The sequence below is a fragment of the Pelecanus crispus genome, chromosome 7 (genome assembly GCF_030463565.1).
Source record: "Pelecanus crispus isolate bPelCri1 chromosome 7, bPelCri1.pri, whole genome shotgun sequence".
NCBI classification, from domain to species: Eukaryota; Metazoa; Chordata; class Aves; order Pelecaniformes; family Pelecanidae; genus Pelecanus; species Pelecanus crispus.
In genome coordinates, this window is record NC_134649.1 from 4,185,283 (window position 1) to 4,200,627 (window position 15,345).

Below are 15,345 nucleotides of genomic sequence, written 5' to 3' on the forward strand. Positions count from 1 at the left end.
GCAGAGATTGCACTCAGGTCTTCTCTGATGCCCTGGACTGGTGCCTTCACACCCCTCTGCAGCCTCTGAGCAGTGGCACCCAAAGAAATGTGCCCTTGAAGCACCATCTAGTGTTTAATATCTGTCATGGTAGCTCCCACCCACTGGGCTTATTTTTAATGCATTCAGAAAAAACAAGTTTCGGAGACAATAGTCCATAGGATTTATTCTGTTTCAGGAGAAATGCCAATTGAAACCAAATGGTTACCAGAAAGCAAAGCCAAATCTGCAGGGATCATTAAAAACAACTGAGGGAGCACACAAACCTCAGCACTCTTCTTTCAGGCAGCAGCAAGAGGCACCTTTTCAGCAGACTCCTGAGATCCAAATTGGATGTGGATATGAACCATCACTTCAGCATCCTTCCCACAGAGGCCAGCAGTTAAAGTCATGAAACTTCTGCACAGCGATTTACCTCTGTTTCTATCTCCATGACCCTGAGTTTCACAATCTGGAAAGGAAGCTTGGAGGAAACCCCCAAGTTCTGCTTCATTTCATGTCAAAACCATGTGAAGCCACAAATTCTGAAGGATTTTGAAGTAAAACTATGGATCTCTGATGTCCATTGGCAAGAATTATTTAATCTGCACAAGCTTAAAGATAAGAGACATGCCAACTAGCATTGTTTAGGGCATTCAAACATGCTATTTTCAGCATAGAAAGACTCATCCTTAATTACACAACACTGGTATGCCACATTAAGAAAACACACAACTGTTTGTGAGCACACTTGAGTACATCTATATTTCAATGGCTGGATGGTTGGAGCTTGCAGCTATAATGGCAGTGGTTGTCTTCCAAACTGCACTCCCAAAATCTAAAAGCCACAGACACCCAATAAGTTCTCCAAAGACCTGTGTCAAAAGCTAGATACCATATCACACTGGACGAGGGCCTGCATGTAGTCATTCAGGAGGTTACGGGCCACTCAGAGGCTCTGCGCAATTGCCATGTTCATCAACTCAAAACAGCAGGTAGTCTCCTACCTTAACCAGGCAGACACTGCTACGACTTTGAGGTCTGAGTAGGTATTAAGAGAAATACTGTGAAATAGGAAGAAATGACACTTACTTCAAGCTGGAAGAGTCCCGGTGGAACTTCTTTTAGTGAGTTCTCAGAAAAATCCACTTCTCTGAGGTGATTTTTCCAGAAAATAGTCAACGCATCAGGTAGGAATTCCAGTGAATTTCTAGATGCTTTACAACATTTCTGGAAAACATAAAAGAAAAACCACCCACAGAGTAGTAATCATCTCTTTAAATAATGAGGTAGATCAGCTGTCACATGTTTAAGGCATTAATAAATTCATTCTAGGTGATCTCTTTAGATATGTTGATCTAGATAAATTATTGTGCATGCAGGCACATAGGATTTGCTGGAGATGTACTCAATTGATGGGCAAATTCTTTGGTAGGCAAAAAGTATTACAAAAGTTATTTTGAAAATTATCCCCATTTGCTTTTCAACCATAAACAAACACTTCACCAAAGTATACTATTCTCCTGCCATCCCTGTAATAATGAGGAACAAAGTCACAGTGATGGGTGGATATAGATGCCCTAGTTAGCCAGGGGTTTGGGCAAAGTTAACTTTGAATGAAGGCTGAGTGTTCTGTAAAATGATCCTAACAATATTTCTGCTCATACGAACTACAGAGAAAATGAATACATCCATGTAAGACATGTTTCTAGAAGTCTTCCACCAACGCCAATCAACATGGTAAGAACAGGGTAGAACCTCAGAAAGACCTGGTCTGAGACCCATAAACCGAATCAGACACGGGTGCTCATAAAGAAACAGAAGAGCCTTTTAGCCTGAGGCATCTGACAGCTTTTTAAGCATCACAGTATATTTTTTGCATTGTTTGAACAGCTTTTTCAGCCTCTGACTCTGTCAGAGCAGTTTGACTTACCAAGGGGCAGGCCCAGGGATCTGGAAACACTTTCAGCTGATTTCTGGAAACATTCAGTATGTTTAGGGACTTGAAGCAGTATACAAAAACCGTTGGAAGTTCCACCAACCTGTTGTCAGAGACGTCAAACTCCTGCAGCTTCCTTAAGCCAATCCAATTAGTTGCTAGAAAACACAAAACACTGGGGACTTGGTGTAAGCACAATAGCAGTCTGATCCAGCAAGATGCTGAATACAAGAGCCAAACGATTTGATGAGTGATAAAAAATAACCAGGCCTTTTCATGTACTTTGGACAAAGGATTGAGAGATGTTAAGCATCTCTAGCTAACACTGGCTTTAAGTTGTTATTACAACAGTTTGGGGTTCTCCCTTACAAATCAGGCCTTGAAATGTAAGCATAACACTCAACTGTACGTACTGTTTTCCTCGTCAAATAACTTCTCCATATAGTTTTTAGCAGCAATGAGTTTTTTAAGGTTTTTAAGATGTAGGAATCCAGAAGGGAGAGTAGAGAGCCTGTTGCTGGATACATCGACCTCGAGTAACCTGTGAGTACAGAAGATACTCAGTCAGGCATCAATAAAATGCTAGCAAAGACTCCTTTTGCCATAGACATCTATTTTACCAGCTTTAGGTCTGAATGAAAGCAGCTGGAACGTGCTCTCACAAGGCAAAGCAAAAAACCCTATTTAGAAAATTAACCCTTCCAGGGAGCAGACAGAAGTGGTCTGGATAGAGAGCAGATCAGATAATTGATACAAGCCAGCAAATGTCAATGAGTCAGCTCAGGGCTTAGACTTAGAGGAGCGGGGCTCGCCAGAACTGGAGAAAAGCAGAAGCAACGTGAGCCAATACAGGAATGAATGTCCCTACAATCGTCCTGACAACTAACTTGGAAACACTGAGCATGCCAAAGAGCAAATCTTAAGTTATACCTTGCAGCAGACAGAAAACAAACCAAGAAGCTCCTGCATATGCTCTTCACTTACTCAGTTTCACACAAGCACAACTGACTCATTTGCACCTGCTCTCCGTATGGGTTCAGTCTGCTGCAGGCATCCAGCGCACACACCTTGTACATATAATTTCGTCGGATGACTGTACGCTGGGTAACTCCGTCAGCTGATTGTCAGCCAGGCTGAGCTTCCTGAGGTTTATCAGGCCCCACGGGATCACGGATGGAAGGGAGACCAGGCAGTTGGCAGAGAGATCAAGTTCAGTTATCTGACAGGAGATATCAATTAGCCAGTCCAGATCCACCCAGGGCAGTTTGAGGTTTGACCAGTTCACACACAAAGCCTGCATATGTCAAAGAAAGAAGAGAAAACCACATTAGTAAAATCCCAATTGCTCTTGGCCTGTGTTACACCACTGGGAATCTGGCAGATCAAAGCACAGACCATAAACATTTTACTCACTTTCCAATCTGCTTCTAGGAATTAAACTGACTCAGAGATGAAATCATCCTGAATATCAGCAGTCCCCACAATATAGCTGCTCCTTGATCTCAATCCAAAGACCATGAGCAAGTGCAAGCAGGGGACATGGACTTCTTCGCCTGTCCATACACCAGCTCCAGTGTGCCGCACAAAGGGTGAGCTGCCCTTGCCTGAAACCAGCATTCACATCCGAGAGCTGGACAGACTCTAACCGTTTGTTCATCCAACAACGTGCAGTGAGTTTCCATGGGGCTGGGCTCCCTGCCCGCAAGATGCATTCACACTCTATGCTAGCAGCATGATATGGACAGATCATGGAAACCCATCTTAAATCCAGACTCCGCAGCCCAAACCCCACTCTGTCTCTTGGACACGGCCTGCATCGCTGCTCAGATCTCCAAGGGACTCTGAACACCAACAGCGGCCAGGCAGGTCCAGCAGAACCCCTGTGGAGCAGTCCGCCTCTGAAACGCTTGTGGATCATTGCTTGTGCATCTGTAGAGAGGACAGGGACAGATCTGCTGAGTGTAGTAATGACTTCTTACGAGAAGGCCTGTTGCTGGAATTATTAATATATGCCCAGGCACTGCTCTTCCATCTTAGACCTTCCAACAACAAGTAGCCAAACTGTTCTGGGGAAGTTTAATGTTTTGCAAAGGAACATCTGGGAAAGGCAAGGAAAGGCAAATGCCCTCTTGTAAAGCATTTCTAAACACTAGAAATTTGCTCAGTATCATTTAGGAGGACATTTTAGCATCTGAGAAACACAATTTTGGCAATTGCTTCCTTTCTAGATAATGTTCTGCTGGTTTTGACAGTAAGATGAGGAAGTTGTTTTATCCTCTTTTGGACAAAAACCAGAAGTTGTTGTGAAGGGCACAACTACTTATTTCAGGCTCCAGCTTAGACAGAAGAAAACATGAACACATACCGGTCATCAATGCAAGTAAACAACCCAAGGCTTCATTTTTAAGATCACCTCATTGCGTTCCAATGAGATCTATGTTCCAAAATACACGTTTTTAAAATGTTAGTCCCAAAACGTTTTCATAAGCTCAGTGGTTTTGACATCTTTTGTCTTCCCAAAGACAGCCTCAATGAAGTGATCGTTAATTCTCCACCAGGAGGCAGCAAGGACCTGACAGCAAATTTAATTTGCTTTCTAATTCCCAGTATTCACTCTTAAGACTTTCAACCCCAACTTTAAAATTAAAAGGAATACATTTTGGGAAGGGAGAGAAAGAAAAGGGAAACAAAGGTCTATCTCAAATGCTTCTTTGAGACTCAGGACTCCAAGTAATGTAGATCACACAGTTCAAATGTCTAGGAGAATAGAATAAATGGTAAGCACTAACAGTTGCACTTTTGAGATTGACAGTAGTTGTTCTTAGTGTAGACACAGTGTTTTTCAAATGTTCACTAGTGAAGCCTCAGCACAGCCCTGCAAATATGAATGGAAATATTACGCCCATTGCATCACCAGGGAAATCAAGGCAGAGAGCACAAGCTGTTTGTCTAAAGCTACATTCACCGTCATGCCACAAGGCATCCATATAAAACACAGCAAGACAGCAGCAACAAGAAATCAAATTAAGCAGAGTATCCACTGCTACTGCAAAATATACAGTACCTAATGGGAGTTACAGTGCAAAGCTTTCACACTGGCACTAAACATATTCTGCTTTACTGTTAGATTTTCCAAGTCTGCATACTTAACAGCTTCCTGCTTACAAACTCATTTTAAATTCTGTATGTAGTTTTCTGTAATTTTCTCTCACCTGTAACAGCCCAGGAGCTGTTTATATCACTGGACAGCAATCAGTTGTGAGTTGTGGTAACAGAGAGTATAAACACACAGGTCAGCTTCCCTTTTCCATCCCTAGCTACCCCACAGGTCAGGAGAGATGCAGGGATGTGGTACTGATGCTAAGGGACTGGAAGATCTTCCCAGCATGAGGAAACGTCACTGGGGAAGAGCACATTTGTGCTGAGACACTTGATTTTTTTTTTCTGCTTCCTGGAATTGCCCTAATCACTGTAGCTCCATCCTAGATCAGCTAAAATTGTCCCACATAGAAATACAGCTTAATCAGCAAAGAAATTCTCTTACTGATGTCGTTTCTACCATATTGTGGTTTATAGTGATGCCAACAAAAGACTTTATGCCAGGACAATTAAACCTACACCATGACTTCTGCTCATACAGAAAAAACCCGTCACCCTCCTACCTAACAGTGCTGGATTGCATACCTGCATTAGCAAAAACAAATCTCTTGGCTTAAGAAAGAGTTAAGAAAAGGCCCGATCCCCAGCTACATGCACTTCACAGAGATTTTTAATAGGAATGCCATTTTCAGGCTAGAAGAGAAAGGTGTAAGAAAGATCCAGCTACTGAAAGTATAATACAAGTACAGTCTGCCTAGATAATGTGAGAAACATTTTAACAGAGAATTAGCCATTTTAACAACTAACCTTGGCTGGCAATGCATACTCTGTCCTGATACTTTCTTTCCAGGAACGCCAATTTTTTTTCAAAAGCTATGCTAAGACTCAGCCAAAATGGGAATGGAGGGGGTAAACCAGAATGAACAGGGGAAAATCCAAGCTTTTAGGCAGCAGTTCCAGACAACATGTCTAAGGTCTAAAAATTAACTGCTAGTAAGGAAGGGGCTTCCCGCCATATTCTTGTCAAGACATGGGGTATGGAAATACTAACACAGCACTGAGGGTTACAGAAAGGTGGATTCGTCTCAGCCTGCCTATCAGACCCAATTATCTCCTGTCACCAGCACAAAGGCCTTGCTCGGAGGGAGACTAAGCCTCAAAAATGAAGCCATGAAGATCAGCCATGCTCTTTCCTCTACTTCCCTTTACAGCTTGCTGTCTGCCACCAGAAGGGAACAGCAACACCCTTCACAGAGATCTCAAGCAGTGGCTGAAGCAGCTTTTTACAGCTTTCCCCATGCTGCTGGAGCAAGGTGGTAGATCAGTCTGGGATGAAGATCTGGCTGTGAGAGTAAAGCTACATTTCACCCTGCAACAAGGAAAACAGTGAAATTACATTCAAAGTTGGCCACAGTGCCGAAGCTGGTAATTATTATCCCATGTATATTATGATCACCAAAAGTAGCACTGCATTGGCCAGGACACAGAACAAAGATGCCATCCAGAGGAGATTTACCCTGGAAGTTCAGGACAACTTTCAACAGCACACCGAGATGAAAGTGCTGGCATCCTGGCACTTCCTCCTTTGGCAAGAGTATTGCCACAATGGCTGTGGATGCAGAGGAGCTGCACCATGACCCAAAAAGAAAACAGGTAAGGAAAATCTTCCTGGCTTTTTTTTAAACATCTTTTAGCATCTGATCTAAAGTGGGATGCTCTGTAGCACCTTTCCCAAGGTAAACATCCACGACCAGAGTATTGAACCCCATGAACTATTCACATATTTTACATAAACAAATAGAAGCAAGAAAATTGAGATTTGCAGCCAAAAATCTGGGCAAATATTCCATGCAAAAGGCCATCCACAGGTCCTTCAGTTACACAGAGGATGCATATAACCATACAAGGGCTTTGAAATTCTGGCAGTGATGGGAACAAAACCCTGGAGAACTGGCTTGCTCATTCGGTTCCCTCCTCACAGAAGAAAGCAGGTGCCTGTGGTTCAGACCCTGAGTTCAGACTCCAGAGCTCCAGATTTCTTGTGTGACACCAGTCACTGTCTCAGGCTACCCAGGCTCTGTTTGCCAGCCCATGTAATGGGACAGTAACATCTCCTCTTCTGCCAGGGGAGCCAGGAGTAAAAACGCACTACAGACTCCAACTCCCTCTTTTCTCTTCCTGCTTAATTAAACTGTGCCCAAGAAAGCTGCAATTAAAAAAAAAAAATCAGAAAAAAGAACTGACGGTGCTTATCCCCTTCCTCAGTTCCTGCTTCGTTTCAAGATGATGCTGCTCTTTACAGTGGGCCCAGGCTCTTATTTCAGTACAAAAAAGTACTTGTCCTTGAGCACACTGACCAATGCAGTAATAAGAAGATCTATAGCCTGCTTTTAGCAGTTGCAAGCAGGACCATGCGTCTCTGCTCCTTCTTTTAGACTGACACTGATCTCTATTTTGCATTTAGATTGCTGTATATCATTTACCTCAAAAATGCAGAGCCATGGTCTCAGGGTATTTAATGTGATAGAAAGATACCTGCAGAATTCAGATAGTGACTTCTCAAACCACAGACAAGATTGTGAAATCCAACACCTGCTATGAACACCACGGGGTAGGTGTCCTCATCTCCTAGGCAGCTTTTGAATCTCAGCAGTAAATGCTTCGCACTCAGTCCTCCTCCCCATCCAGAGCCAAGGACTGACAGTGTCTCTTCCACCTGAGTACTGCAATCTAGGGGATCAGCCAAGCCCCTTCATCTGACTTAGGGACAGTGGACCAAATTCACCTTGGTGCTACTAACCTGACGTCAGTGGAGTTACCTTAGGGATTTACTTGGCTCAGCACTCTGCGGTGAAAACGTAATTAAGCGAAAGAAAGCCTGACAGCAATGCCACAAAGAGAGGGGATTTCCTCCCCGACTCGTACTTAATCATCTCCACTGTCTTCCCAGAAAAGCTTGTTTCTTTGATGCCAAAGGTCTGTGATGTTGAACTTGCAGAGCCCAGTGATCAGCTCAGCCCTCCCCCACTTGGCACCGGCTGGTGAGCTTTGTGCTCAAAGAGAGGGACGGTGTTCAGAGGCTGTTAGCTCCTGGGCACAGCCTGACTCTGGGAGGCTTACTGCTCTTCAGAAGGGCAAGGAAAACCTCTGTAGACTCACCCCTCTCCCACCAAGGAAAGAATTTCTCAATATGAGTCCCGAAAACTAAATGGAAATCTACTGTAGTGATGTCAAGGTATGCACTGAGGAAGGCAAGGAACTGGAAATTGTGCAGAAGCAAGAAATCCCACTGCTCTTGGGCAAATGATACAAATAAATACAAAAAATATTTACTTAGATTTGAGACCATTTGGTAAGGTGATTAAAAAAGGCTGTTGTGCATTTCTCCTAAATGACGTGACGTGCCCCAACAGAACCTCGCTCTTGCCATAGGAGGGATATTCTGAGGACGGTGATCTAATTCCTCCATCAATAATGCTGCTGTGAATCTTGAGTGGAACTGCTGCAGATTTCTTTACCGATGGTGATGTAACTGAGAGTAGCCAGGCAGTGGATAAAGAAATCAGAGGAGGATCACACACATACACATACATTTGTACGCTTGTGTGTAAAATTCTTGGCAAAACAACTCCTAGGGAAAATGCAGCAGTTTAAGCTCTTTTCTGGTCTGTAATGGAGGGGAAAAAAAAAAAAAAAACCGCCACATGTATCTCACACTGTGCACACTGGAAAGTTACACATTATCTCCATGCCGATTAGACGTATCGAACTGTGGAATCTGTGCCCAGCCACCTTACTGCATGGGGATTTTTTGGCATTTGTTACCTGTTCCTGTAAAAATGGAGCACTTCCCATCTTTAGCAAGACAGTGGTTTGCTGTGGAGATAAATTTATGCCAGGAAAAAAAAAAAAGGAGAAACAGATATTAGAAAAATGAGATGTAACTCCTCTTGTCTCAGAAAGGGCAGCACTATGCACAGCTCGATGGCTGCCTGGAGGGCGTGGCAGCTCAGCAGAGCTCTCCAACCACATTTTATGCATAGCTGGTAGCATTCACTACTGTGAAATCAATTGGAGGTCAACTGTGCAGTGTTTTCACTCAGAGACAGCACAGATGGGACAAACCCTTTTGAAGTTCTGGGCTCATACTGAAATGATTGGTGCTCGGTCTGCCCTGTCCAAGAGAGACTTTTTGACATCCAGCTGGCTGCCATACACATCGCAGTCTCTGCACAATCCTTTTTTGCTTCCTCCCAGTGCAAAATGCATCACAGCACTTAAACAAGACGACTTACATTCGTGAACCTCACGAGATATGAAGAAAGCACTGAGGCAGCTTGTTTGCAGCTGCCATGAAGTCGTGTTTTAAAAAATTATCAGGGTGTGTGACTATCACTTCCCAGAGACCTGAGCTCTGCAGACAAACTAGGACAAACCTTCCTGAATTTGGCCCAGTCTGCCAAAATAAATTCAAAGAGAAAACATTAAATAAGCAAATATATTAAAAATAAACAGCTACTAGAAGAATCAAGGTCAAGTTTCTGGGTCTGATTTTGGTTTTTTTTTTTCTTTTTCTTTTTTTTAAACCAGGCCCTTCTGGCAATTAACTGATGTTTTAAAACTGCTCTCTTCTTCGCTCAGGGTGTGACAACAGCAAAGCTGAGTCATTTTTACAGCAGCTAAGTTAAATATTGCCAGCAAGTTCACAAGGAAAACAGACCTCTTCCCTGTGATTCAAACATTTATTCCAAAGTTTATTCAAGCCGAATTATCCAGTTAGTTGGATTTTTCTTCTAAGAGGCATGTAGTTTTATCAACTCTTATCCAGAAACATCTAGGATTTAGCTTCCTTTTGCGTACCTGTCAGCGAAACTAAGAATCCCACAGGGAGGGCTCTAAATCTGCTGATTGAACCTAATGAAGCCAAGCTCACATATGTGGACTGTAGTGCCTAACACTCGCAGTATCGTCAGGAATCCAGCGAGACAGGGTTTTGGCAGGAAAACAGAGAATGGAGAAGTCTGTAACAGTATGAAAACCTCTCTGCTTATTTTTACTTAACCCCAAAGCAGAATCAACACCCTGCAATGTTATGAGCTGAGCAAACAGATACTCAGCTAGCAATGGGATTCACGCAGACAGCGCCTTGATCAAAAAATTTCCCTCGCCATTTTTCACTGCAGTTTTTATGACCTGATGAAAACTGTAACTATTGAAAGCTCAGGGCTCTGATGCTCCTATTCAATGTTTGTTAATCTACATATCGAGGGGAAAACCAAAAAAATGCCTGATAACTAACTTGCTGGATAACAGGAGAAAAAATATGAAATACATGCTTTCCTATAAAGTAGTAACAGTGCGTGCTGTGAGACATTTTTCAGTTCTGAATAAAGCAGACTTGGATAATAGAGATTAAGACAATGAAGAATATAGCCTAGTTATACAAAGATATGGGATAATCATGAAATGTAATAATACCCTGCATGAAGACAATGCCACTCCTCTGTAGATCTCAAAGCAGCGTCATCATCATCATGTATTAAGCCTTCCAACAGCTGTGAGATGTAAGGAGTTTAAATCTCCCCATTTTACAGTGGAAGAAATAGAGATGCAAATGAATTATCAAAATTGTCAAAAGGCTGTCAGTGGCTAAGAAGTGAACAGAGTTCTTGCCAAGCTAAAAAGGCTTCAATTGCTTTTTGTTGGCCTCTGCACCCCATCAAAAACCATTTCTGTGGGACAAGTGCAGTTAAACTAATCTGATCTGATCACACACAATATTCTCCATGCTGCTCTGGAGAGCCAGATCTGTCCTGAGCGAATGACAGTAAAGGCTACCAGCCATCTTTTACTAATGAGGATCTGAAGTAGGGAAGATATTTTGAGCAGATGTAAGCTTGCTCTACTCATGCCCCATGTTAACAAAAAGCCACATGAGCCTATTTGTACGTGCTGTACCTGGGCTATCAGACAGGGGAGAAGAGAAGGGTTTACACACTCAGCTCTGCACCACGCTAACGCTCCGGGACAGCACAGAGCTTGTGGCGTTACCTTGCAAGCAGAATGCACAATAAAAACCTAAATGAAGTGATTATCCTGGGGTCACAGAGGAAGCCTGTGGTAGTGCTTATTTCTCTGGAAGTCTTTGAGCATGAAGTCAATGTTTCCTTTCCACAGCATATGCCTGGTTCACACGCTGAAGTTAAAATTGCCAAGTGGAAGCTGCCGCACACAGTGTCTTGCACAATGATGCCATTTAAAGGCCTAATGTTTTACACCTCGCTATTCAGCACTGGCGTGAAAGCCACTTGCATAGCTTGTTCTCTAAATGGGTAGCAAACCACAAGGCTCTTAGTTGAGAAGAAGAATCACCAGCCACATGGTACACAAAGACAAATATCAATTATTAACATGATGCTCCTTTAAAAGAATGTCTCTTCAGACAGATAAATGGCTACTTACTGTTTTTGCTGGAGCACTACCTGGTAGCGGGCTCGTCTCAATGAAATACTTCCTCAGAAGGTGTTTGCTGGATTCAGGACTGTCCATCAGGATGTAGGAACAAAAGAAAGCTCCATTCCGTAATAAGAATACGGCTACATCTTCATTCCCTTTAGAGAAAAGCAGATTGTCTGTTCTATTCTTCTCATGTAAATGAACCAACAAGGAGCTGAACAGAAATCCTGGGAAATAACCACTTCTGAAAAAAACCATGGGGGTGTGCAAAAAAGGAACTGAACTGTACAAAGACTGTTTCCTCCAGTGATAGGATTTAGTTTGGTCAAACTGAGACAGCAAAGACACTATGCAAAAGCAGTGGCCCAGGCTTGCTCTTTTTTCTCTTTTTCCCCTGTCTTATTAAACTATACACACAGCTGTGCTTTGAAGTGTAAATTATTCAGCCTAAATCAAGCATGTGAGCCAGAGTGTCCAAAACAATAATGCTTTTACTTGCAAGGTTTCTATTTTTGAAGGGTCTTTTCCCTAGGAGTTTATAGAGGAAAGTTCAGCCTCTCAGTATTTACAGTAATCTAACTTAAGAAGACCCTGACTTATATTTGGCTAAATCAAAAGATTCAGAGCCAATTTTATTTTAATTTATCCCACTGGAAATCCAGGATAATTCCAGGCCAGTCCACACTGATACCTTCCTAGATGTGAACAACTCAGCCCGTTCTTTAAAAGACATTGCAGAAAAGGGGCAAAGTTTTGAAGCATGCAAATACATACCTGCCTTTATAGCAGCATACAGGGGCAACCGTATAAGAACGGGAAACTCATTCTTCCTGACTGCACAGCTCTCTGGGTCAGCGCTGTATGCACGAATTAGGAGTTTTACTACGTCCAAATGTCCCTGCTGGCAGGCTATGGCCAGCATCCAGTTCAGGAGTTGTTGGCAAGTACTAGGACCTACCGAAAAGATACAGCATTTGACGTAGTTGATACCACCGGGCTGTGATGTGCAAGAGTCATCCGCAAACGATGGCTATGCAAAGGGTATAGGGTGAAGCCCCTGAGGAAAACAGAGCAGACTGCACTGCAAGAGTGTGTTACAGAAGAGCCCTAAGGCACAAAGTTTTCAGCTTTGCTAACTGTTCTTCACTACCTACCCAGCCAATGGGCAAACTTTTTTGACTGTCCCTGATCGACGCATGCACAAGCTAGCAACAGTGCAAGGTTCGAGGATGCCTGCTAGGCTACCAGCAGAAAAATCAAACATCTAAGCCCAAACAGAGGTGGCAAGGGATGACCAGGACTGTCTTTGCATCCAGACACAACAGGCCTGATCCAACAGACATTAGATCCAAACATTCAAGATAGGCTGCTTCTTCCAAGTTCATGACAGGGGATACAAAGAATGGGGAAAAACAGCTGACTCTTCATGCTACTGGATGAATAAAACAAAAATAAATGTTTCAGACAACACAAAAGAATTGTTTTAGTTTGTTTTCACTGCAACCTAAAGTCTCCCACAAAAAAATTCATTTCCTCTTGAAATATTTCATTTTGGGTGAATTCTTTACTAGCAGTTCATAGTAAAGTTAGACAAATGTCATTTAAGGCTAAAAACTAAAATACCATGTTCTGATTTCTGCATGAATTTGCTAATGTTTTAGTCATCCCCAAACTGCTTTTTTTGCTGAATTAAGGTTTTGCCTGTATAACACTGCTTTCCTCCAGGTGTGCATAATTCTGTGCATGTAACTAAATCGCCATGACAGGCTTGTTTCTGCTAACAGTATGCAGTCCTCAAATCATCCCTGATTCACAGTATCACCTCCATTTACTTTACAAATTCACATCCCCTTTGAGATGCTTACAGAAATGTCCCCAAGCCCAAGTTTACATGTCAAGTTTTGTTTTTTTTTTTTTTTTCTTTTCTCTATGTGGAAATCACATTGTTCTTTGCATTCTTAACAACTTCACTAAATCACTCTCCCTCATGCTGCAAAAAACAGGCTCCACTTCAGCTGTAAGCCCCAAGAAGTTCACACTGAGCCAGAGAGAATCACTGCAGTGCATTAGCCAAATTGCCAATTAATGCAATTTATTCCTAAGCCCTGTGATTGGTTTCTGTGTAACTTCCCAGGGAAACAACTGGAAAGTCCTGCACAAAACCTTCTGAAAGCTGCTGTTTGTATAGAGCACCTCCCCTGACCCCCTGAAGGAAAGGTTTAAGGGAATTTGGTCAGTTCTAAAATGAGCTAAGTTTCCAGAAACTACTTAAGTCACTTGTCATTACTGAGAGTATTATACTAATATAATTTAATTTTTGCTACTAGGTTACAAAACCAGCATTGTCAGCTGCCTTTCTGACTGAAGGAAAATATTACGTTTAAGTGCATTCCCCCAAACTGGAACGTTTCTTTTGCTTATTAGTGCTCTAACAGTTTAAGAACATCAAATAAGCGGGTTTCCCAACAGGTTATTCCTGTTCCCATTAAGGTCACTGGCAAGTATATAGCTCCAGTGAGGAGCTAGAGCTATATTCAGGTCAAATATTGCAGAGGCCTAGCTTAGCTGTTGCGGTTACTGCAGTGACTAAGGTCAAGACAGTGATTCGCCCTGGCTGCTGTGCAGGACCGCCGGACCCTGAGTCCATAGAGGATGCCGGTGAGAAGCAGCTGCCAAACCCGCAGAACACTAAGAGAGCAACAGGGGACCCAAACGCAAGTTCTTGGTCCTGACTCAGAGTAATGCTCTTCCCACCCCGCCCCAGCTGCCGTAAGAATCGTGTCTGGGTCTAAAAATGTCTCTGTTCTGCTATAAAATAATTTTTAAAATGAAATGTAACTACAACATAAGGATGATTCTACATAAGGAATTCCCCTGAAAGTCAAATCAAAATGCCAACAGGAGAGCACAGAGCATGCTGCCAGCTGTGCACCCAAACTCTTACTTGCCAGACAGTCATGCTGCACTCTCACTCCCAGCACCGCTGTGTCTGCTGGATCAGCAGAGTAGGATGATGCTGTTTCCTGAAAATCCCTTAATTTCTCTGTGGGGTCTGGGACGTTACCCAGCTGTGAGTGCTGATGGGAATGAATTGTCTAAATGGCATCTTCCTCTACTTCCAATTTGCAAACATGGAATATTTTTATGCATGTGTTTTTCCCTCCATGGGGGAAGTTTTCTTCAAACACAGCAGAGATCAGATCCCTCCACACACTTTTGCGTGACTATGTCCCTCCCATTTCAAGGGATGTGAAAAAAATAAATAAATGCCTGCTTGAAGGTATAGCACACAGCTACCAAAAAGCTTTAGGAAAGGCAGAGGCAACCCAATAGGCTTACCACGCAAGGAATCCAGCAGCTCTTTCACAATGTCCTTATGTCCAAAATATGCAGCCACCACAGCTGCATTGTCATCATTAGGTTCTGTTGGTAACACCACTAATGCCTCCTTCAGTAAGTACCTCACCGCCTGAAGATCTCCATATGCTGCTGCAATACCTAAAAGCTGGCACTGGTAAAGAAAACACAGCAAAATAAACTCTCTGTAAAGGGAGCGAGCAGAGAAAGAAAGCATTTCTAGAGCCACGTATTTATTTGTGCCCATGCAAACGCACACCCACTGTCACTGTGGCTAACTGAGATTGTCATAAACACTAGCAGCCATTATAATCATTGCTGCTGATATATTAATTTGTTGTGTTTTGCTTTATAGTTTTTTGTATGGTTTTACCGCAAAAGTGCCAAAGGCACAGAATGGTGAGTGTAAAACCATTTCTCATGGACCAACAGAAAAAAGTATTTGCACAGCTCTGCTACAAGGTGTAGTATTTCCA

At 42.8% G+C, this 15,345-nt stretch overlaps 1 protein-coding gene across 1 annotated transcript in view; it reads right to left on the bottom strand.

Annotated features, from left to right (window-relative positions):
• Positions 1-15,345, bottom strand: part of LRRK1 (leucine rich repeat kinase 1) — a 77,727-nt gene that overhangs the window by 42,048 nt on the left and 20,334 nt on the right. Inside the window, exons 3-9 of the mRNA XM_009493529.2 lie at positions 14,852-15,023; positions 12,287-12,466; positions 11,519-11,667; positions 3,025-3,251; positions 2,371-2,498; positions 1,952-2,115; positions 1,111-1,248 (exon numbers count right to left, since the gene is read on the bottom strand). Coding sequence (XP_009491804.1) covers positions 1,111-1,248; positions 1,952-2,115; positions 2,371-2,498; positions 3,025-3,251; positions 11,519-11,667; positions 12,287-12,466; positions 14,852-15,023 — 1,158 coding nt within the window. The remainder of the gene's footprint in view (positions 1-1,110; positions 1,249-1,951; positions 2,116-2,370; positions 2,499-3,024; positions 3,252-11,518; positions 11,668-12,286; positions 12,467-14,851; positions 15,024-15,345) is intronic.